At 43.6% G+C, this 25,171-nt stretch overlaps 1 protein-coding gene across 2 annotated transcripts in view; it reads right to left on the bottom strand.

Moving 5' to 3' along the window:
• trps1 (trichorhinophalangeal syndrome I) overlaps positions 1 to 23,710 on the bottom strand; it is a 99,678-nt gene extending 75,968 nt beyond the window's left edge. The window contains exons 1-2 of one of the 2 annotated variants that reach the window (XM_076302101.1): positions 23,445 to 23,710; positions 16,690 to 17,046 (exon numbers count right to left, since the gene is read on the bottom strand). In XM_076302101.1, the coding sequence (XP_076158216.1) occupies positions 16,690 to 16,702 (13 nt within the window). In that variant the 5' untranslated portion in view covers positions 16,703 to 17,046; positions 23,445 to 23,710. The other variant, XM_076302102.1, reaches the window with a different exon arrangement.
• Positions 23,711 to 25,171: the final 1,461 nt, after the last annotated feature.

The following is a 25,171-nucleotide window of genomic DNA, read 5'->3' as shown; positions in this document are numbered from 1 at the left end:
GGTCACAGACACAGCTGGGGGGACCCCCACAGAGCGAGAGTGAGCTCTAGAATAATGCTCATCTCCCTCCCCGCCTCTTCTCTCCTCTCACCAGAGGAAGTTGGCTGGGTGGGGGGGGGGGGTGTTTATTAAAACTATATTAGCACAATAGCCTCAACTCATATTTAGCCATCATGCACGTAAACCCTGTGAATATGGGGGGGGCTAGAGTGTATTAGGACGCAGAATACATTTGCTCCCAGCACACATTCAAAACAGACAGCAGGCAGCAGTCATGCATATCTATACTCAGTGGCACACACACACACACACACACACACACACACACACACACAACCCCCCCCCCCCACACACACACACACACACACACAAGCCTACCCTTTCCTCAGGGGGAGTGACAAGACTGGCATACACATCCTGGCTGACTTCCTCATGAAGCTAGAGAGAGAGAGATACCCCCCCACACACACACACACACACATCCCAACTACCCAGCCCACTCACCCCCCTAGGAAAGAGACACCAAACAACTCTCAGATGCCAGAAGAGAGCACAAGGCTCTACTTTTTCAATACCAGTTAAGGGGGCAAAACAAAGGAAGAAAATGAGTTCAATCGAATTTTATCTGTTATTGCTTGGCACCAAAATAACAACAAAAGGGGAGACAACATTCTTTTATGAACAATGCGATATTCACCAGCAACACATGGCTAGTGGCCCCTAGCTTGCTCAGTGAAGAATACCATATGTGTGTGGTCATGTGTAAAAAAAGCTCCTTCAGATGGACTAGACAGACGAAACGCCCCCCCCACCCAACCCTAACCCCACCCCCGTTCCACCTTCCCTAATGTGATGCTTCACACATCAGATGATGTAATCTGACCACAGCTATTTTTCAGTTTTCTCTTTCAGGAGGTGTTTGTGTGCTGTGGTTTGAAGACAATTATGTCAGGTTCCCAGCCTGTTGGTTTATTGTGTTTAATCGATTGCGCTTCATTAGAGGGGAAAGTGCAAAACTGTATTCTGTCCATGTGCATGGGCATATAAGGGGGGGGGGGTGGGGGGGGTGCATATGTGGAATATATTGTAAGGTCAGTGAAATTAATTAGCATGCGGCCATATGTCAAAAAGAGAATTCTTTCAGAGGAAATCCATCCAGACATCAATTCATACATACTCAAGCAGGAGTGCACAGCACACTCACACACACACACGTCACACGCACGCACGCACGCACGCACACTTCCCCCAATCCCACCCCCACCCTAACCCCCACCCATCTACAGAAACTATTGTTACCATGAAGCCACGCGACACTTTAATTGAAGCTCCAGAACTAATACAGCCTTCCACATTGAAAATAATTACTGCTGAAGCAAGATAACTATCTGGCATTAATGCTCAGTCTCTTTTGTTGTACAACATACAATTTTTTCTCCCCACTTCACTCACATATCAAGTAGAAATGTGAAGCTCTTTAATCAAATCAAGTTAGCCGAATTTAACTTTAGTCATCCGGCCCATACATTTTTAGTCAACCTTTTACAGTACTGTAAAAGTTTTGATTGTTTTGATACAAGCACAGTAAAAAAAAAGAAAGGGAGAAAAAACATCTCTCTCTCTCTCTCTCTCTGTCTCTCTGTCAAATGAAAAAGATTTCACCTTACACAAACCTGTGCAAGCTTAGGGGGAAATAGTCACAGCCATGGGAACCTTGTAAAGGACCGGTCTCCCCCCGCCAGCTCAATCTATTGCCTAAAAACTCAGCGTGGTGCAAGCCTTTCACTCGCCATCAAAGCCACCCTCATTCACTTGGCCCCGGTCACCCCGAACTCATCACTAACCTTTTGGACATTTACGACAGCGTGACATCGATGGTATTTATTGGGCTATGAGACAAATATACATGGCGTGAGATTAAGAAAACTGACAATACAAACTTCCTACCGTCACTTTTTAATGTCTGAATATGAAACCAAATAGTCAACATGTAGCCTAATAGTTAATGCATGCTCAATACTACAAGAGCATCCATGAAATATGATTTGTCTGTTCAGCATAGTGATTCACTGAAGGTTTATGTGTGAGCAGAATAACAAAGAAAAATAAAAGTACATATTGAAGATAATGTAACATCCATACAAGCATTCTTCAGCACAGACTTGCGAGACTGTAAGAAAGCTTCATATGGAATTTGTGTAAGACAATAAATTCAGAAGGCCAATCTGTTGAAGTTCTACCCTAGGTCATCAATCAAACACTACAGCCTCACATGTTAGAGCTGGGATGGAGAAAGCATTTTTATCCCAAAAGTAAAGCCTCTTGGCATTTGTTTCCACTAGCCTCCCTGGCAGTACATATGCAGTGAACTAGATAACTTCAGAGAAGAAAATGTATTTATTTTTTCCTTAAAAAAAAAAACGGTGTCAAGAAGAATTCTGTCTCTGGCCTTCAGTGTGTCACATTTGAAAAGGGAGAGACTTAAAAATACACCCGGTCCTCTAATAGAGACTCCACCTTTATAAACAAGTCGGAGAGGCGACATCATTTCAGTGGCCCAAAATAGCCCCACACGTCTACTCCAACGCCATCACGGAGAAATAGACTTTATTCGTGGGAGCACTGAGGGGAGGAAAATGGAGCAGAAGGGTGCGGAACAGCATGCTAATCCTCCTCTTCTTTAGCAGCAAATAAAAAAGGGGACTGCCGCCTTGCAACACAGAGGCCTTTGAAGAGGACACAGATTTTTTTCCGGAAAAGCATGGGCTTTACAGATGTCCCCCGAAACACAAATCTGCACTACAGAATATATTCCGCAGATTTATGAAGAAAGAAAAGCGAAACAGAGAGAAAGAGAGAGAGAGAGAGAGAGAGAGAGAGGTACAGAGAGAGAGCGATGGAGAGGGAGAAAGAGACTGTGTGCAAAGCCTGCACAGGCATGGAAAATAATCAGGGGCAAATGGAGCACTTGTGGAGAAGTCTTTGTCATGTGCCTTCCTTTACAAACGCCATAAAACTGCAGCGATGACTTTGCTTTATCTGAGACTCCGCTCCCAACAGGGAGGACTCCTCTTGAAAAGGCCCCCCCCACGCAAAGCTCTCCCCCGGCCAAAGGGAGAGACGCAACAAAAGCTCTCTTGCGTTTTCAAAAGGTTGGGATACGAGCACAGCACTGATCACTACCCTGAGCTGGATAGCCGCCTTGGCTCGCTGTAAACATGGAAGTAGTCTGGAAATGGATTGCTTGGAGAAGGATTTACGATCGAAGCTTACGGCAATCAGGAAAAAGATGTTGTTGGACCTCTGGCTATGAGAAGCTTGTACATCTGTAAATGTCTAACCAACGGCCTGCACGTTACCTGACTGATACATCTTCACAATCCCAACGCTATTTAGGCTTGATAACTAGTCCACAACAAAGATCCAAGCAGTACTGTTTGTTTCTGTAGGTGAAAGGCCAAAAATATATGAAAAAGCATCGACTTTAAAAAGTGTCTTGTTAGACACACAAACAGCAGTAGCAGCGGTAGCAGAGAGAGCAAGAGCAGAAGCAGACTCTAAATCCACACAGTCACATAATTAATTCCCTGACAGAGTATGGCTCGTCACCTTAAGCCGGTTGCAGTTATGGGGTGCTGGAGGAGGAGGGAAGAGAGAGAGAAAAAAAGAATGGGGAATGGGGGGGGGGGGGGGGGTGGAAAGGGGTGGAGGTGCGAACACGTCAAAAATAAAGAGCTTTTCCCATAATTCTTCCCAGCAGTTCGCCCTTTTAGGTGTGTGTGTGAGAGAGAGGGATACAGAGAGAGGGAGAGGAGAAGGAGGGAGGGAATAAGATAGAGCAAGAAGGAGGTGGAGAGAGAGAGAGAGAGAGAGAGAGAGAGGGAGGGAGGGAGTGAAAGGATGACACTCTGAATGGGACAGGGCCGTGACTAACTGCCTCTCCATGACTTTCTTTCCCCCCCTGAGAAGCACGTTTCTCTGGGCACAATACAACAAACACACAACTCTCTCTTCCTCCCTTTCTCTCCCGCTCTCTTTCTCCTGAGTCACACAACTAAGCCTAAGTCATGTTTATTCATAAGCATACATCCACATCAAAGCCCGGCTGCACTGAGAAGCAAGGCCGCAGCAGCACTGGCAAGATTACGGCCCTCCTGACGTCTTTTGAGGCTGTGATATTCAATAACCCTGCTCCCTCCCCTTGTACTTGTGGCTATTACAGCCCTTAACTCTTTCCAGCGAGACTGCAGGACACGTTTATAAGAAACGTTTAATTGTGCAAGACGACGGTAAACCAGCGTCGCCAAAGGCTGGGCTCCCTTGGTTGCAATTCTCACACGAGTCATGGCCCGCAAAAACCCGAGCGCCGCAGCAGCACCCACCGTGACTAGCATGTAAACGAAAAAGACAACTTGTCATTACAAGTTTTTGTTGTTTAAGTTTACATAGCTACTAATTTACAACTTTTCGTGCCCATGGTCCACTGAGTGCGTCAGCTTTTCGAGAAAGTTGCCACACCAGAGCCAATGACTGAATGAGAAACAGGGCTGTTTGGCCAGGTTTCAAACTTTGTGCTCATGTGCAAGGAACTGAACAGGTTGTGCGAACGGTACCGTAGCGGCACCCTCTTCGTGTGCCTTATTTGATCTGAGCAAACCACCTGTCACATAGGCGTTGTCACCCGCGATTCTTCACCCGTCACGTCGGCGCCCTGGGCCTGTCGCGGCAGCAATTCTCACCGGGGCTCAGTCTTGGTGCACAGTGGACCAGAGCAACTTTTGGTTACTTCCTCCTCCTGCGCCGACACTTGCACTCCCCTCCCCCACATCTCTAGGCTTCTCAAGCTCTCTCAGGACCCCCAAACAGCACCCCACCCCCTCCTCCTCCTGTTGCTCCTCCAGCCTAGTAGAGAAAAGAGGGGGATGGGTAGGTGGGTGTTAGGGGTGGGGGGGTGTAGGGTGGCCCCAGCCTGAATGACCTGCCCTCTTTGCACTCAATCAGCGCACACTGGAACCGGAGACAACAGAGAACAACTGCTTCCCCTACACTTCCTGTGATCACAGGCGCGGAGCTGCCAGAGAGGGCCAGGGATCACGCGCTCCAGAGAAGGGCCGCAGATAACAGGCTTCCGCCAACGCCGTGCTGTGTGTGAGAGTGTGTGTGTGTGTGTGAACATGTGTGTGTGTGTGTGTGTGTGTCTGTGTGTGTGTGTGTGAGAGAGAGAGAGAGAGAGAGAGAGAGAGAGAGAGAGAGAGAGAGAGAGAGAGAAAGAGGGAGAGGGGGAAAAGAAACAGAAAAAAATGAATAGGTGCAAAAGAGAATTGGAAAAGAGCAGAAAAGGGAAGAGAGGGCCAGAGGATGAAAGAACTGAAAATACAGGAGAAGAAAGGCACCGAGTAAGAGAATAAGAGGTAGACATAGCTCAGATACAGGAAGAAAGTCACTCCAGGAACAAAATCACAAAAATGCAAGGATTTGCCCAAAACACTTGCAATGAGCTGTAATTTTCTCCCATTAACTCCCAATCTATTTCCTTATAAAAATTCAGAATACTTAAACAATATTCAAATCTTTATTTGAGATCTATTGCAGGAATGGTTCCATGTTTGAGTGTATGCCAAGTATAAAATCGGAGCCATGTCCACCATTAACACTCACACATGCCATGCACTACAACGTCAACATTGGAAATGCAGATCCATCTCATGTTAAGAGAAAACGTTAGGGTGAAAAAGTAATCCTCAAGTTCTTACCTTTCTTGTACCTTACATTAGGAATCTATTGCCTCTAAGTCTTTTTATAACTCACAGTCACCAATGATCACAGATTTTGTTTTTAATGCAAAACCTGTCATAGGCCTATTTATTGCAATTTACTTGCAGTATTTGGATAATTCCCACCGGAAATTATCACAATTTGAACCACAATTTTTGACATTTCCTGCAGCAAATTCAGTCATTTTTGGCCACAAGTAGCACAATAACACAATTTTTGGCCACAAGTAGCACAAAAACTCTTGCACGATTCTGATGAGAGTGAAGAAAGAAAGAAAGAAAGAAAGAAAGAAAGTAAAATAAGAAAAGAAAGTCAGTAAGAAAGAAAGAACAAATGAAAGAAAAAGTTCCAGACAGCTCATTTCTGTACCACTTGGTCCCGTGAGCTCACCTATATACATTGTTTTCTTTTCTTGAAATACATAATGACCCCCTTATCAGATTCCATTATGCTCTAACGATGGTTTATGTGGCCCACTTCACTTTCAACAAACAGTCACAGATGCTGCACTACAACTCTCAAAATCATTTACAACCAAATCAGCTTTTAGGCCACTGTTTCTCAAACAACTCGACTCTTCTCTAAATGCCCCTCGCCTCTAATGGGTATTGACGTTTGTTTAAATGGCGTAAATTAAACACTATGCCACGATGCAGACAATGTCTCTTCACCTCGACTTCAGAAATACCTGCAGGGTATAAGTATATTCACAGAACTAAACAAAAAGAAAAAGCTTCCCAGGCCAGAGGTAAGCTTGAGTGAACACCACCACCCCTGAAATTGCACCGCATTTAGCAACAGGAAAGAACACTAGGGCACAGTCACAGGCGCCATTGCCCAACAATGTTAGCAAAGCTACTGAGTGCGAAAGCACTTCTGCTTGTGTGAACCTCTGTTTTCTTCCTGAAGAAATGCAATCACAGCCTACACTAGTGAGTCTCTCACTTGCTTGCTCTCTGTCTCTCTCTCTCTCTCTCTCTCTCTCTCTCTCTCTCTCTCTCTCTCTCTATCTCTCTCTTTCGTTCCCTCACACTGTCCCCCTGTTCTCACCGCTAACGCTTTTTCTCACACATGCGTTTATGGAGCAACAGATGTTCCCGTGCTCTGTGATGTTTTTGAACTTTCCTGTGAAGGACTTTGAGACAGTTTAGAGGGGCCTTCAGGCAGCACAATAGATTTAATTTCCTCTCGCGCCCCCCTCATCTCCCTCTGCCCCAACCTGGGCCCCCTCCCTCTACCCCAACTCCACACAATGATTTAAACGGTTATGAGCTTTTTATGACTGCTGCCTCCCCGGTGCCCTACCCAGAAGCATGTTACAAATTGCAACAAACACAGCAGAGGCACCGGGAGAGCAGCTAGTATCAGATAGCACACGGATCAGATCACAAGTGAGCTCGGGAGAAAGTAGTTTCTACAAGTCGCTGTTTCTAGTGCCCTGCAACAGGCTCCTGTCTGTCAAACCAAGGTTTATGACATCAAAATCGAGAAGTGATAGGGAAAATCACGCTGGTGTGTAACAACCCCCCCCCCCTTCAGTGGTGCAACAATTTTCCTACGATTCATAGTGGGCCGTTGCAGCTACAGTGCGAAACCGACAGTAAACCACAGCACTTAAAACACATTTCCCCTCAGGCTAGTGTCACACATTGTTGCGACATGACAAAGAAAATCCTCCACACATCACCCACCCAAAGCGAGGAGAAAAAAAAAAAAACTCACCCACCCATTTCCTTTATCTGTGTATCTGTGTTGTTTGCATGTGCATTTGTTCATGTCATGTTTGTTTAAGTGTGATGGTGAGAAACAGCCACAGGGGTCACTGAGAGGCAAAGGAGTTGGCACCTTACAGTCCGGGCCTGACAGAGGAGGTGACGGAAACAGAGGGATGAGCTTCTCCCGGCCACAGAAAAAGAGAAACACCTCCAGCTGCACCTTTCTCGGAGAACAGATGGAAGGGGCCGGGCGGCCTGGTCCTAAAGTGCCTTGTTAGGCTTCCTTTACAACTCTGTTACAGACTTACAAGCTGCTACGGACACATCCATGCTCTCGTTCATAGCAGACATGTAGACAGATGGACGAGGAATTCAAAATAGGGAAGACAGAAAAGCCTTCGGTTCACATATACAACTGACAGTAATAGTTTGTGGAACTGTGTTGTAAAAGTAGGGTTTTTTTTTTTATTTCTTCACATGCTGTTGCGACTGGGCCGTGGGCATGATCATTTTCTGGCCAAACAGTGCATGGGAAAATTGCCACGACTGACATCTCATAAATCACACCAGGTGATTTCCTTTCTAGCAGGTCTGGTTACAAATAATGAAACCATGCTCCACACATAAGGAAAGTATACATCATCACACAACATATAGCCTGTGTCTTTAGAAAACAAAATAATAATATAATATGAATAGTTAGATGCAGACTGAAGATGAAAAGAAAAGACTCCACACAGTATAAATATATTATGAGCATTTCACTGGCATTTAACCCAGTGGAAGTCAGACAGTGTGAGATGGGTGATTGCTGGCTAACATAGACAAACGTAGCCTGGAGCTGCCTCATCCATAGACCTCATACCCTTGGGCGGTCTCTGCAGAGTTTGCCCTGCTGTGCCTGCACCTGAGCCAAAGAGCCAGGTGGTGCTAAAGGAAAAGTAGGGCCTCCGACCAAAAACCCGACCACCCAGTCACCCTTCTGCGAGGGCATTTTGGGTTTCGGGAACCGGAGAGTGGGTTGGGAGCTGTAATAGTTACTAACTGAACCTTGACACGCCGGTGGCACCCTCACCTTGAAAAACGCTAACCCGCTCTTGTGGTTTTCCTGCCTTACCCTCCCCGTTTGCGTCGTAAGTAGGTGGAGGTCTGTGTTCTCGGGCAGAAAAGCAGGGCCTTGCTTTTATTTGTGTGGTTTTGCACCGCCCAGCTTAACTGTGGAAAAACGGCACGGCTGTAGACCGCAGTTCGCACCAAATCAGCACAATCTAGTCAGACGTGGACCTGGAATATAAACGCCACTTTTCAGGCTTTCGACGTGGACATGCTCAAACAGTGAACACAATGTCTGTACAAGAAGAGAAAAAAAACAAGGAGGAGGAACAACTAGGCCACATACAGTATGCCTTATCGGAACTGACATTCAACCAGATTCATTTTCAATGAGTGGTGTGCACCCAATTATCAATTTCCTTTGTTCATCAAGGGAAGGACGGCCGGTCGCCTACGCAGCCGATTCCTCCTGCCCTTTATTTATCTTTGTCTAAGACGCTCTCCTTTTAATGCCACATAGCCTTGGGTGTATTTAGTCAGAGCTATTCAATCACTGTGCCACGCCTTCCGATAAATACCTTTCGTGATGATTCCAACAGCAAAATTACAGGCTCGTCTGTGATATGGGGAAAGATGGAACACGAATCGGAGAGCATTCCACAGCTGCAGCCAAATTTGAGCACACAGGCAACCCCCCCCCCCTCCTCCCCACACACACACACACACAAACACACCCCTACACCCCCCATATCTCACTAAGCCTGACTGCGCTCCAAGTGAGCATGGGATTACTGTGACTTAAAGCAAAGTTTCTCCCAAGACGTGTTGCATGAAGAGAACCCATTGACATGGTTATGCCCGCATAGCAGAATAGCAGATTGCGCAAGGGGCCAACCAACCAACATTCTACAAACCCACCCACTGTCTTTACCACACACACTCACACACATACACACGCACACAGACATATCCAGGAGCACACATAGCCATGTTGGTCATGCTTGGAACGTAAAAGAAAAGAAAAATGCACATTTCGTCCCCCCCCCCACTCCTAAACCTGACTCATGTCTAACTGTCAACACAGGGGGTGGGGAGGCAGAATGAGAAGCAGCACTGAGCTCTGAAATGATGCCTCCATGCAGCAAACTGAAATACCTTCAAACACAGAGAATGTTCCACACAGAAGTCAAAGCTAAACATTAATAAATGTTGAAGGTGCTTCTTTTGACATTGAGGAAGGTTTTGAAATAAATAACATAAAAGGTCCTATGAATAAGAGAGCTTATTGGTATGAATTTGCATGTGTGTGTGTGTGTGTGTGTGTGTGTGTGTGTGTCTGTCTGTGAGAGAGATCTTTTGCTATCTGTGTGTGTGTGTGTGTATGTGTGTGCGTGTCTGTCTGTGTGAGAGAGATCTTTTGCTATCTCTGTCTCTATCTGTGTCTGTGTGTGTGTGTGTGTGCGTGTGTCTGTTTGTCTTTCTGTCTGCAAATGATACATTCATGTTAGTGTGTGTGAGAGAGAGAGCGTGCACTGCGTGCGTGCTTGTGTGGTCCTCTCATGCGTGAGTGAGCCACTCCGGGCAGAGGACGTACACTGACTCATCACAGTAAGAGCGGCCACAGCATCAGAGCACTGTCACACCCCAACCCCCCCCCCGCCCTCTTCGTCGCCCACACGTGCACTTCTCTAGAGCTACCTCCCACCCTAGCTCTCTCTCTCCACTCTGCAGTTAGCTGAACAGCACAAGCAAGCTGAGAGCAAGAGCAAGAGCACTGGTGCACTGATTTAAAGTATCGCAGGAGGGTGGGGGGGTGGGGGGGGTGTTGACTAGATCGGAAATGTGAGTGGCCACCACGAGTGTTGTTCTACAGCGAGCTGAGAGCACATAGTGAACGTGGCCTGTGTGGAGAGCAAGAAAGTGGAATGGATGGCTTTTTCATGACAACATCGCTGATATGACAACAAAAAAACACACACAACGTAGGCAAAGCACTATCTTCTACTCCACAGATAATCATAACAACGACAGCCAGCCTGCCGGGAAAAGTGTGGATGTACAACTTCACACAACATTTAGCACCATGCTGGGAAGTTAAACTCTGCCGAGATAAAAGCGCGAGGAGCACTAAGAGGAGCCGGGCGTAAGACAGATAGAGGGGGGGGGGGGGGGGGGGGGTTGCTTGTTTAATGTCGTATTGTCTCTGCATTCTTTCCAACCTGGTGTCAGTCGCTCCTTCTCATCCATAGTCCAACTGTCCACTTAAATCTTCCCTTCAGGCTCCTATTGGCAGGGCTCTGGCTGCTGCACTAAAAGCAGACTGGGCTTAGATTTGGCCGGCCCCAGCGACTTTCGAGTCGGCCCGCGGACGTATAAATAAGAACAATATCAGATAAGTCTCGCAGGAAGTCTATAAACATTTACATTCTCTTTCAAGTGCTGTTTATGGATATTTTATCTCCTATCTGGAAGTTAAGAACATGGTGAAAAGAGGCGCAGGAGGAATCTGGGCGCGAGCGGTGAATCAAAACGCTGGCGGACGCCTGACAGGACCCCGGCCCGTTTACCATAATAGGTGTTGAGCGTGCCGAGCAGAACGCCCGATGGCAGACCCTTGCTCCGTTCCAGCCGCAGGCCTGCCAGAAGAGTTATGATGGCCGGTGCTGGAGAGATATGGAGGAGAGAGAGAGAGAGAGAGAGAGAGAGCGAGGGAGAGAGAGAGAAGGAGGGAGGGGGTGAATTGGCGGGGTGGAGAGAGTGCAAGTGAGATGGGGACAAAAACGGAGTGAGAGATACACAAGAGGAGAGCTTTAGAAAGGCAGAGAAAACTTGAGGAGAGAAAGAAGCAGGTAGGGAGAAAAGGAAGGATACAGAGATTAAGGAGGAGAGTGAAAGAGAATGAGACAGGAAGAACAAGATGGGGGGGTAAGAGTGAGTGGGAGCGAGGATCAACAAATTCTATACCTCCTCTGACAGAGACAAACAGCAGCTCAAGTCTGGGTTCAGCCTGGGAGACGAGGAGGAGCTTGTCTCCCCTGTTGGGGCTCTAGCACTCTGAGGACCATCTCCTGTCTCTGAAGCGGCCTGATCATTATCTGGCGTTCTGCACAAATTGCCCTCGCCGCAGACGTCTGATCAAGTCAGATGTGAAGCCAGCCGTTGTGCACGTTGCGCACAAAGCCCAAATATTAACTTTGAAGCCTGTTTCCCTTGTAACGCTGCCGCTTTCCTCAAATGTGATTTGTAGCTTAATGAAGCACTCGCTGTAAGTTCCAGTATACACACTTCCTCCGGGTCTGTATTTATAGAACTTGGTGCAGTTCAACATGAAGTACATGTTTGCTCAAAAAATCTGATACCAAAACCAAAAGTGAGGTGACTGAACTGCAATTAAAAGGCTAAATCATAACCTGCTACTAAACCTACGAGCATAAGGATATCTCAACACAGACCTATCCATTCCTTCTGTCATTCTCCTCAGAACTTAATGTGTAAGTGACATCCTCGTTGTGCATTCACTATGAGCTTCTCCTGGTTCCTGTTTGGCTAAGGGCTACAAATGACAGTACCATAAAAAAACTAAAATGAGTTATAGAACATGCATATGCTAAAATGAAGTAAAATATCCCACCTTGTCTGTCACACAATAGCAGAACCAAGCACACAAAGGTGCGAGGATCCCCAAAAGTCCAGTGAGCAGCACCCAGCCACAAAAACTGGACAGCCTCCCTCCACTATGCAGGGTCAGCCTGAAGGCATGGAAGCCGTTTCCCTCTCCCGCCGAGTCTACGTCTCTCCGTGACGGAGCTAGGCGGCATGCTCCTCACCACCTCACCACAGCCCAGGAGTCAAGCCTCTACGCACAAAGCCCTCAATTAGCAAGACAATGCTGGCTCGCTGGCAGGTGTAGCAAGGTTTAACACAACTGCCTGCTGCTCCGCACAGTGTCACAGCAACACCTACGCTGGTGGATTGCTTTATCTTTGGAGATGACAAGCAGCCCGGGGGAAAGAGGGGAGTACTGTATATCGCTGAGGGCTCTGGAACTATACAAATGGTGATTTCCTTAAACAGTCGTTTCACACAGAGATGTTAATAGGACAGATGACACCAGCCAGTAGCCTGAGGGACTTGGCAGTTTACAGGTAAGGACCTGAGACAGGGGGCCAATGTGGGGTATAGCATCAATCATAGGCACAGGAGGGGGGGGGGCTGAGGTGACAGAGCATAGTGCATAGTCAGGGGTGAAAGGGTAGTCTTGGAAAGAGGGGGAAGGAATCTGAGTGACACTGAAGTGGCCCATCACCTCTCAACCTGAACGCAAAACGATCACAGGCCGGATCGCGGCATTCCATCCTGAAGTGGAGACTGGGCTGAGAACCAATGGCTCCATATTGTTCTTCTGCTGATGCTAAACAGGCATCGCTCAATGTGTGAACAACGTGGTCGGCACTGCTTTGTCAAGACTCCTTCTTTGGATCGGCAATTACGCAAAGTCACCAAAAAAAAAGAAAGGAAGAAAGAAAGGCAGAGGAAAAAAACACATAACATTATTCAAGCTGCCAGAGGTGATGATGAAGACGTTGATTAATATGGCTTGGCTTTTTAAATAAACAAGTCCTGAGTGTGTGGTGCGTTTGACATTACCCTTTAATTTAGGAGGCTTTACCCGAGACATTTTGTTTTCGCAGCTTCACTGCACTGCCCAGCCCCCTTTTCTTTTTACCCCTTTTGAGGCCTTTTTTTCCACCGCCATATGGTGCAGGCCTTGCGGAAACAATCTGCTAAAAACAACAGGCCTGCACTTAACCATTTCTTTCTTAACACCACATGGGACTGAATTGCTCCCTTGTTTTGCATTTTGTCAGTGGTCTAAGAATCATTTCTTGCTCGAGATCCAATTAGATTAGTTTGCTAGGGGACTGGTTGGTTATTACTGTTAGGTGCCGAGAAACAATTGGCATTAACTATCGAACAATAATCGCCTTCGGTCATGGACTCATCGTTCACTCATCTGTCCGTTAGCCATGTGTTAATGTGCCTTCTGACCAGACATTACTTGCCTGTGCTGGATACAAGGAAAGGGAATCCAACATACGGGAAGGTCGAGCTGAAATATGCACACTCTCACGCGTAATCCGCAATGTAAAATTCCATCTTGGCATTGGAGAAAACCTGGAACTATTGACACACATCCGGCTGGCCCATGCGTCAATGTTCCTGGTCGGCTGCCGGTGATGATAATGAATAGGCTTATTATGCTGGAATAAACATACATTTAACTTCAGTCACTCACAAGGTCAAACCAGCATTGTAGCCTTTGAGCTTTTAGAAAATAGGAAAAAAACGAGGGGAAAAAAAGCAAAGTCAAACTTTAGCAAATGAAATGCCTCGGGAAACCGTGTGGTCTGTGGAGGCGAAGGCAGGGCCGATTTGGCTCGCGAGACAAACTCGGACGAGCGTTTGAAAATCCACGAGAATCTCGAGCCACACGATTAGACTTTTAAATAAGCATTATGGAATCATTTGGAGCAGACGTGTCCCTCCGCACACTGGCACACCATACATCACACGAGCACCTACAGCAGGACTGCGTGCTGACGGCTGGACATTCTCCTTTTCCATCTGCATTCTAATTCTCAGGGATTATACAAATCAAGGCTGCCTATTGTAAGCCAGTTCCTAAGGCTGAGTGCTCCAAAAAGACTGTTTATCCGCCCAAAATAAAAGACCTGCAGAAAAAAAAAATGTTGCAGCAACATCTCCTCTGCACAGGATGAGGACATGCTGTCTATGGAAGTTAGACAACAAAACAACTCCACAAAATCTGTGTGTGGAGCTAAATCTAACAGGAGTGGAGAAGTGAGGCAAAAGGTATTTTAAAGAAAATCCTTTCAAATGGAAATGAATAACACCAAAAATTCCCTGATCATCACTGGTAGAGTCCTTTGTATACGCAACCTGAGTGTTAAGACCCATACTCCAGCAAAGCGAAGGCCTTAACAGAGGAGAGGCCTGAGAGAACATTAGGAAAGAGCAGAGGAAACGCATGAATGATTGATTGATTGACTATATTATTTATATTCACTATATTATTTATAATAATAATAATATGAACAATAATAATACTATTTATTATTATGAATAATAATAATAATAATAATAATAATAATAATAATAATAATAATAAAATCAACATGCATTACACAAATTATCTGAGACACCAAAACCAATGTTACCAATATCATAACCAAAAATACCACAAAGCAGTATAATTGACAGAGTGGAGATTTAAATATACACTTAGATTTATACATTATATGCACATGATTATTAACTCTATCACTTCCCATGACAGACAGCAACAAAAGGGACCCCTAGCCAAATAGTTATAGTCACGCCACCTCTGACCTCAGAAGGTCTTGCAAAAGCATACAGGTTATCTCAGCTGTCGACTGTCCCTCGACTCACTCAAGAGCAAATGTGAGCATTGGTTTAGGCACATTAGCCAATCTGAAGTAACAGAGGTAATTGTGTGCGTAAGTACAGACAGATTTTCTTCTCGAATGGGAGCCTGGAAAAAAGATAGCATGTGTTTGACATTACGCAAATCTGCTGAAATGGCAGGGGCAGTTCAGAGGAGCGTTCATTCGTTTCTGCAGCGTTAACAAAGGAATGGTCTTGTAATAGCCAGCTCATTATAGCACGTTTCATATGCATGTACCCCAATAGAGGAAAGAGACATGGGCGTGTGATGATGATGGTGGCCGTGTGGGAGAAGGGAGGTTCAACTATGACACACATTCGAGATCTCAGATCAACTACTGTTCAGTATCCCAAACCACAAAGTATGCGGTCATTTTCTAAATGTAATGAGATTATTGGATTTCTACGCTCATTGCATTTGTATTATTAGTTCAAGACTAAAGCCAGCGACTCGAGCACAATAGTACGACACAGGGAAAAGACCATAATACCCAAAATGTCGTGTAGGATTTGAACAGCAAATAACTGAAAACCTCTTAGGCTGAGAGGAAAGGAAAACGCTCACATTCCTCAATTGCCTCTGACACCGAAACAATATCAGAACAATATAAACTTTCACACAAAGTTTATGATAACACCTGATGAATTTAAGCCAGTGACTACCACAGTTACAAGCATACAAAACAAATGCCAGAGCCTCGGATATGCCTTTCAAGTTGCTTGCGGCTGTCAGACTCTGTTGCTTATTATCAATAACTCCAAAGAGAAACAAAGCCTGACTGTCAGGCCCTGCACAAAGACCTCATAAACGCATTGTATGAAAATTATTAGGCTTTGGAGTGCATTAAACTTTAATGAAAACTTTATGCTCGGCCATATAAGGAATGACACGGGGACTTATTCTCTTAATCAGTAAGCGCTACTCTGATAGTGTTGCAAAGGAGGAGGAAAAAAAAATATGTCTGATGTCTGGACCAATTCAAAGAAACAGCAACATAAAAAGGAGGTCAGTGAGACGCATGGCTAAAGGGTTTGGTGGGACCCACACAGAGCGGAGCGCCTATCAGACCGCAGAGAGCGAATATCTGGAGCAGAGACGCAGGGAAGCATGACTTCTTGTGTGGCCTCCAGACTTTACCTCAGAAAGAAAATTTGCGATGGTCAAGACAGTCAGAGAGCAGTAGAGAGCAGGGGGGGGAAGAGGGAAAAGTCAATAAAGACAACATTCCACATAAAAGGCTCCACGGAGCAGGGAGATGATAGCAGTGCCTCACTCCAGATCAAAGCGCTACATGGCTACCACAGCTGAGCTATCAAGCAGCAGGGCTCACGACTGCAGGAAAGTTCAGCGATGCTGCGAGAACTTACACTCAGGGAAGAAAAAAAAATCTTTTCTCTTTTTATTTTGCTGAGCATCTGATGAACCTGACTTAACCCAACCGAATCACAAAGTGTGGATTAGAGTCATCAAAACGATTAAAAAAAAAATACATAAAAAAACACTCTACATTGTGCCATCACTTAATCCGTATTCGTTGCTTAACCACCCTTGCCACAAATATGTTATGCTTTACAAATAAATACGGACACATAAATAGTAAACACAGTGAATAATCTGTTTCGTTTACCCCTGTCGGAGCTCACAATGTTGTGTACGTACCTCTGCTGTGCATTGGGTTAGAGCATTATCAGCGGAGCTTTCACTGGGAGGCAGATAGCAGAGTTGGCACAATATCCAAAGCCCTTGCCCTGCGTCGCAGTTATCCTTTTATTTCACTCCCATACTGGATACGTATTTATTCCATTGTCGGGTTGCCGTGTTTGTTCTTCTGTATGCTTCCTCGTCTTCTGTTTTTCCCCCTCCTTTGAGGTTTCTTTTCTCTTCCACTTCTCCCGTCCCCGTGTTTATTTTTGTTTGGACAGTCGCTTTTCCTCCTATCGTTTCTTTGCAGGCCTTGATAGGTGTGCGTGGTCCCCCAGGTTCAGGCAGCGTGCATGTCAGAAAAAGCTCCCCTCACTGCAGGCATACAGTGGAGAGAAGAGAAAAGAGGGGAGAACACTTTTAAAAGTCAGAGCAATTACTATGCACGTTGAACAAAGCAGCAAAGCAGCACATTCAAACGTATGACTCCATCCAGGATTGGCACATACACAAGTACTAAAAAGTAGACACACACACACAAACACACACACATACACAGGGATAAAGGCATGCCTGTCGGATTTGCGGTAACATTTTAGAATATACTGCGATAAACAGTTCCGCAACATTATAGACGGAGTGGACTCGGAGCCCTCTGAGGACTCACCAGGTGATCCCAAAAAAGAAAAGAAGAAAACGAGGGAAAAAAGGGGAAAACAATTAGTCAGAAGTGTAAACACAGGGAGAGAAAGGAATCCTGTGTCATCTCGTTCGGCGGAGACATGACAGCAGGTTTCATGAATGGGGGCTCTGACGAGACAGGCCCTCTGGCACACCAAATTGGAAACAGGAAAACAAACATTCTCGAGGAAAACTCCTGCCACCACCCGCTCCACACACACACACACACCACACACACACACACACACACACACACACACACACCTACAATCCAGCACCCTTTTACACATAAACGGCTGCACCCCCCCCCCCCCCCCCAATCCCTGAATCATTCTGTGCAACCTGTCTCAAACAATGTAACAGCATATCCTACAGCCACTGTCCTAGGCCCAGACCACACAGATGGAAAGAGAACACTTCTCCATGAGGACAAAAGGAGAGAGAAGGGGGGGGGGGGCAAAAATTGTGATGGCAAGAACACACACTCACACACACAGAGAGAGAGAGACGCTCCCGAGGACGGGAGGGCTAAATGACTCATCGCTGCTACAGAGAAGCCCAAGTCTAGGTAGGCCTTACTCCTCCAGCACCATCCAAAGAGGAAGATGAAAAATCTGCTGGATAGACTACACAATAAGACTGTAACTAGTGAAACTGATCTGACTGCTTCCCCTCCTACATGAAGACTAGAGAGTGAAACCTATAGCGATACCATGACTGTGAGGACACTAAACCAGGTTTGTCGGCAGAAAGCCTAAGGATCGGCAGTATATGTTAAATTATATGGTGCATCAACACACATTACATGAATTATAATGTGGCATGTGGTAATCACAACAACCCTGTCTCATTACATGAAGCCCTAATAGCTTTACACTAACCTAACGACAGCAAAACACAGTTGCCTGCAAAGATATAGCTTGTAAAACCACGCTCGAAATTTTTGACATTTGTAATTAAAAAAGTATGGTAAGTATTAAACTAAGGGTAATACTAAATAAAGGTCTGTTTTATAATTGAAAACACTCTGTTGGGCTGTGGGGGAAAAAAGACTTTATGCATAGTTTTTATTCACGCATGCTCTTGGCAGTATACGTTGCTCGACATATGCGTTATAGCATATAAACATGCTGCGAACAAACAAGCTGCTGCAAACAGAAGTTACACTGCGAGTGCGGTTTTACACAGTTGTGAGGTATCAAAAAAAAACACAGGGGAAAATCCACACCAGGAGTATTACATTGCTGATGCTACATCTGCATTTTCTGTTCATATTCTGCTTAATCATTTTAAATCAACCAGCACTAATGAGAATTTCCTTATCTTTGGGAATTAAAACACTCCTGAGCTCTCCAAATTTGCCTTTGCCAAGACAAAGATAGCTACACTGATCCCAGTCCACGGGCCAGTAAAAAGTAAAAATAATTCCGTGCTCCTGATATCAGAGAAGGGCCAGGGGTACAACTTAGGGGGAACTACCACAGCACTGGCCACCGGAAACACCGGAGCAGAGCGGCTACTGCTAGCCTACCCTCAAGGTTGCGCTCAACAAGGCCCCAAACACCTGCAAAAATAATAGTGGAGCTTCTATACCAATTTGCACTGACCCCTACGAGACTCCCGGTGGGATCCATATCTGTATTGACCATCATAACATCTTTTCCCATTACTATTGTTATTATTATCATTACTATTATTGCTATTATTCAAACATTGAGCTGCTTTCATCACATTGGCAATAGAAAACTCACGAAATTTGCAAAACTACACACTAAAATTATATAAAACATTTACAATTATTCTCGCAAAAACACACTATCAAATAATTAAATGAGTTCCCAAATAGTCCACCAATAACTTTTAATCACTGTGTGGTCAAGTAAGTTAGACATGTTTGCACATAATTAAATTCTTTATATAATGCTTAAGTTCTCACAGGGTATGTGCAATTTTTATACACGTCTGCGTAAATGTGCTAGAAACGACAAGCTAATAGAAAGCATTAACAGAAATATGTGAAACATGCCGCTGTGTTTAGATTTCACCAGAGCATCATACTTTAAAGTCATCAAACTTGGGCATTAATTGTAAAATGAACTGCCACATCAGACTACGCAACAGATGATAGATTCAAGAGAAACAAGCAATATACATACTTCATCAATGAGCTAGAGTGATAAAGGAGCATTTACATTTTCTCTTGTGTAATCCATCCTCATCACTTCCACCAAAATCTGCAAACCAAACCACTGAAACACCAGTATGATGAACCTATGGCATTTTCAGAGAGCTAAAGCTACCAATTACAGCAGTCGGGCTTCTCAAAGTAAACTTTGGCATTTCGGCAAATGGTTTTCCGAAAAATCTTAAGTTCTTTAGATCTCCTGAATGGCTATAACAATTCAAACTGCATGGCGTCTAGTCAGTTGGTGAGTCCAAGTAAATAAATAGGTACATAAAACACTTATGACCAAAAACAAAGCAGTGAATATATTCTGACATCATGCCACTGACATGCGGCCTGTCTGTTTTCAAAGACAACACCAGATGCAAACAAAGAAGGTCTAGAAGATGACACAAACTGATATGTCACGGCTAATAAAATAGAATATTCATATAGACTTAGAGATAATTACTTACTTAGAGATAATTGCCATATTCATCAACATTTAGTGCAGACAGATATATACATATAAATATCTCTTGATGACAAAAGTGGTATCAAGATATTACCCTTAACTGAAAAAAATATGAAATTCCTTAACTTGCATTATACAAAGGATCCAAAGAATCTGCTCATATTCTTCATGCTAAAAGTAAGAAACTCATTAACAGTATTTCTGAATATGTTTTTCTTTCTTTCATTTCAAACAGCTCTTCAATGTTTGGCTAATTTATGGTGGTTTCATTTCCCTAATGTTGCTTAAGTTTAATGGTGCCCCAGCATTTAATCGTACAGTGGCATCTGTTCCATCTAAAACTTTCATAGAGTTATGTTTTCCTTTATCAGACAGAGTTGAGTTTTTTTTGGCACTTTCAGCAATCGGGGAAAAGAGAATGCATATGCGATAGATTTTTCTTTGACTGGAGGGAGAGAGGAAAAATTATCTCCCGTAGCTCTAGTTTTAGTGGAAAGGTGAATGCATAATCATGAATCTGCTTCGAAGTACACATGGATTAAAATTACATCAATCATTTGCAAGTAGTCTTCAAAGTAGAAAAAGGGAAAGTTTTCTTCAGAAGTTAGGAAGCAACCACAAAAATACTCACAGTGAGTGCACTACTTCACAAGATGAGAAATTCCCAGGTATTCCCAAAGACCATGGCTCGCAGCAGATTCAACAGTAGTAGTATGTACTTTTTATTACTTTCAAATTAAATGTTTTTGTCCCAAATAAGTGGGAAAATATTTAAGACATGTGGCTTAGAGAAACATAATATTCCACTTGTAATATGGAGTTATGTCTTTTTTGGAAGTGAGCGAGTCCCTCCTTTTCATCTACTTGGATCTTGTAGCAAGCACACATAGTGAGAGGCTAACCTTGCTTGCGATTAGAAGTTACTCTGCAAAAGAAGTTGTGCAAACTCTAAAGCCATGTATAACAAACGCAAGCCCCCCACTGTTCCTTTCTCCTGCTGCCGAGACCCAAATTCATCTGTCAGCCATAAAGTTCCCCGACTATACAGGCCTGATCTATTGCACCCCCACCACCACCACCAAGCCCAAAAGAACTCACAGATGTGGGGCCATTTACATTTCAAATATACCTCAAGCTTTTCAATCACTTCAAACGCCTCTTATCACACGACCAAAGCGTATCTTCCTTTTCTTTTGAGAGGAAGTAAAGGGTTGCAGTCTATAATAGACAACCATCAACACTCACAGAGAACATTTTTACCGACTTAATAAATTAACAAATACTGAATACTAGTTGAGTTTTCAGGTTATTATTCTCTTTTAAAACGGTCGTGGTTGGATTAGAAACACATCTAATTTGATGCCATGCAAATCCTATTTTTTCTGTCAGACATTTCAGTCACTGAGTTTTGCCTTTACACTGTGGCCTACACCTTGGGCCTATTTTCAATCCAATCATTGTTATTGATCAGGTGCAACTGCTTATATCATTACCAGTTCATAAATTATTTTTATTTAACTTTGAACATAAATAGACCATATAATTCATTCTTATACTGACCCATTTTAGAAATGAATCGTCATTCACTGACTCTATGTGTGTCTCTAGCTGAGCACCACACCAAATGATGCGCGGCGCTTGTTTGCCTAGGCCACGTCATTAACAAACTTTCACTAAGAAGAAAGAGAGCTTTCATAGGTAGGCTACACAACGTATCATTTCCAGATACACCGCATGTAGCAAGTTTCACAGTTTACAGGAAATACTGCAACTCATCTACTGGAACCAGCATGGGAATTGTGTGTCATAACAGTGAGATAGCCTAGCATTGACTATATGAGAGTGCACTAAGTAGGACTAAAAGCAAAAGATTTCATCTGATAAGATAAACTGTAGCCTAATATACTTAACTATATTGCTAATCAACCGGCATGCATAATCCCGTAAATAATATTGTTGCCACAGACGTCTCAGGAATTGCGTAGGCAAAACTTTGTAACAAACTATGTGAATACTGGGGTATCTTTTAGGCTACCAAAAGTTCTCTGTCCCCACACATGTTCAGGAGGCAGCTCATATCGAAGTCGGAAACATTGCAAATACGCTTGACATCAAAGAAAATATTGACCCAGAAAATGAGGTAGCCTAGGTTGTTTGTTTGAAGTACCTTAGTATGAATAGGCCCATGTAATAAAATACATATTACGGCATACTAACAACAGTGTAACAAATTGATAAAAGTAGAAAAGCAATTTGGTCTTGCTTTCTATAGGCTACGTGGTAACAATGCAAGAAACTTTCAGAACTATGGGCTACTCACTTTGCACCAAAGTGTGTCTCAATGAATCTGTCAGATGCATATAACACTTACTTTTGAATTAGGCTTGACTTTCTTCTTTAACACTCATTTGGTGCTACTCATAGGCTACTATGAACGATATTTTGGAAATCCATGTCTTGCTAACTTTGAAAAGTAGCCTACTAAATGCGGGATACACTGCGTTTGTCTGCTGCTGCCCCGAACGTGACTTGTAGACTGATAACAAAGTTGACCACACAAATAATAGCCCAAAATATTAGGCTGTGCTTTAAAAAGTCCAAAAATATGCCATAGGCTATGGCACGGTGAATAGGCTAAATAAAATTAACAAAAGAAGACATGCAACAACTACTTTGAAGAATCAGCATGGGTCTTTGTCGCTTTTCTCAAATAGTCTCAAGCTCAGTGCATGTTGCTATGCCTACGCGTTTTCTTATCTTTGAGAAACATCAGTTACGGAAAGTTGAAAAAGTTACGTGGAAAACATCATGATAGCGCTACAGTTCGTTACATTTTAAAATGCCCCTACCTAAGATACTATTTGAAGTTTTACTAACTGTAGTTCTAAATGTGATACTTTGTATACCCCCCACCATGCGCTTTCTCACAAACAATGAAAATAAATACACGCGCTGCGGCAAAGAAGACTCCACATCTTGTCACATCTGAAATAGGACCGCGTTAGCACAGACTTCAAATGCTATAGCCCCTCACAGACAGACTACACCATTCGTTCGAATATACAACACCGCAACGCGCTGCATTTCAATAAAATGAAATAAGGATTTCAAGAAATGGGAAGGAAAAAGTAAGCCACAAACCTACTGGAACTCATGTTTTTCTTCCTTGTCTGTGAACGTGACCACTCTAGGGCTACTGCTTGTAGCAAGTAGCCAATTTCAATTTCTCATGCGTTTGACCCAACAAAACCTAAATGCCATGTGAAATCCGAGAAGCCCTGCTTTTTTTTCACAGCAAAGTAGCTCACAACTGATTCACGAAATCCCTTAGCTCTTTCAACATTACATAACATTCGCTTCTAAAAGCGATTCAGCATTCAGGAACTACTGCAAATTCACATCTCATTGTTGTCTGCCATCCTCGTAATGTTCATTGATTCGCTTTCTCCTTACCTGTTGATTAAATTGCAATAGTCTTTGCAGTCTGAAAGATGGTGGAGCTTTGGCGTAAGCCATGAACCGTCTTTGTGTTGTTTGTTTGTTGATCTCGGGGTATTATTTCTTTTTTGTTGTTAGAGGGGATCTAAGATTTCGAATTTCTCCTGTGCAAGTGGAATCGGGGTGACTGTGTTTGATATTAAAAACGCCTGAGACTGGATGGAAAAAAGGAGGTTAGTTTGCAGTGATCTCAGTTCTTTATCAGAAATGTTATCGCTTGTCAGGACCTCAGACTCCAAGCATTACGTCAGTTTCAAGACACCAACACTATTAATATCAAGAAGCCCTTGCGGAGGAAAGCGCCACCCTAGACCGAGTGTTCTTAAAGGCACAGGGACCTAGTTCGCCGCTCATAGACCATTGCTTAATTATTCAAACCGATTTCAGCAAACTGCAGCGTTTTCAAATATGAAATATTTATTTTGGTAGACAGTAACAACGCTTTCAATGTTTCGTGTCAATGGTTATTTTATGTAAATTATGTTACTTGAGGTGAGACATAAAATAGGCTAATTTGTCACAATTCAGAACGTTCATGCCAATAATATTTTGGATTATATATGTAATACTTAATAATAAGTAATAAGGGAAAAATATGTTTTTGAAGGCTCTGAGCATGATAGCCTACCCCCTTCTCGAACATACAAACAAGTAGCCTAGTCAGTTAATTAAACACAAAGTGTGAATTGTATCTTGTGTTTTCTGCAATAAAGTCTAACACTGGACATGAAATGTAATTGTGGCCACATATGTGTCTGTATCACCTGGCTGAAACCACTAACCCCCCCCCCCCCCCCCCCCCCCCCTCTGAGAGACAGACAGACAAACAGACAAAGATAGGCTAGATGGATAGATAGGTAGACTGTTTGTCTGTCTGTCTCTCTACCTATCTATCCATCTAGCCTATCTTTGTCTATTTGTCTGTCTGCCTCTCAGTCTGTCTGGCTGTTTAACTGATGTTATGTTGTTAGGCCTATATTGTGTAAATCAAATGTGATATTTAAGAGCAACATTTCCATGTAGGCATACACCCTTGTCAACACGTTTTAGTTGAGGAATGATGCAGTGAAGTTTCTTGAGCATTTGTGGTGTGTAGTCATTTTTTTTTTTCAATTCTCAGAATGCGTGTTCATATGCCAGTATAGTCAATCTGAAAACAAACTCATAAAGGTGTACCAATTCGCATATAAATAACTTTATGAGTGTTGATTGCGGTGAGAATACCATCCTTCAGTTTCTCTTTATGTCTCTTTTGGTGATTTTCAAAACCCTGTCATGTACATTAACCACTATTTACATAAATTCATGTTCCAGAAGAGGAATGACATGAAGAACTCTTGGCCACACTTATCAGCCAGAAGTCAAAAAAAAAAGTTTGACATATTTAGGAAAACTTATTTGGAATTATTCATTGTCACCCATTTCAAATTCTGCCCAATCATAGAATGACAATAATTAGGCACATTGCACCAAATATAATTAAACTAGACAAACTGTACATATTGAAATGTTTATAACTATTAGATTGTGTAATTAATTATGTACAACAACTGCTGCTGCTAGGCTACTACTACTTCTGCTACTACTACTACTAATAATAAAAATAATAATAGCAATACAATAATAACAATGAAGATGATTATGATACCAACATACTGAAAAATAGTATGATAGCTTTCATC

The sequence above is a fragment of the Alosa pseudoharengus genome, unplaced genomic scaffold, assembly GCF_046254945.1.
Source record: "Alosa pseudoharengus isolate Yale_2024_CS ecotype anadromous, Long Island Sound unplaced genomic scaffold, YU_APseudo_1.1 YU_APseudo_1.1_scf_23, whole genome shotgun sequence".
Lineage (NCBI taxonomy): Eukaryota > Metazoa > Chordata > Actinopteri > Clupeiformes > Clupeidae > Alosa > Alosa pseudoharengus.
The sequence above is the reverse complement of the archived record's forward strand: the minus strand, read 5'-3'. Positions and strand labels throughout refer to the sequence as shown.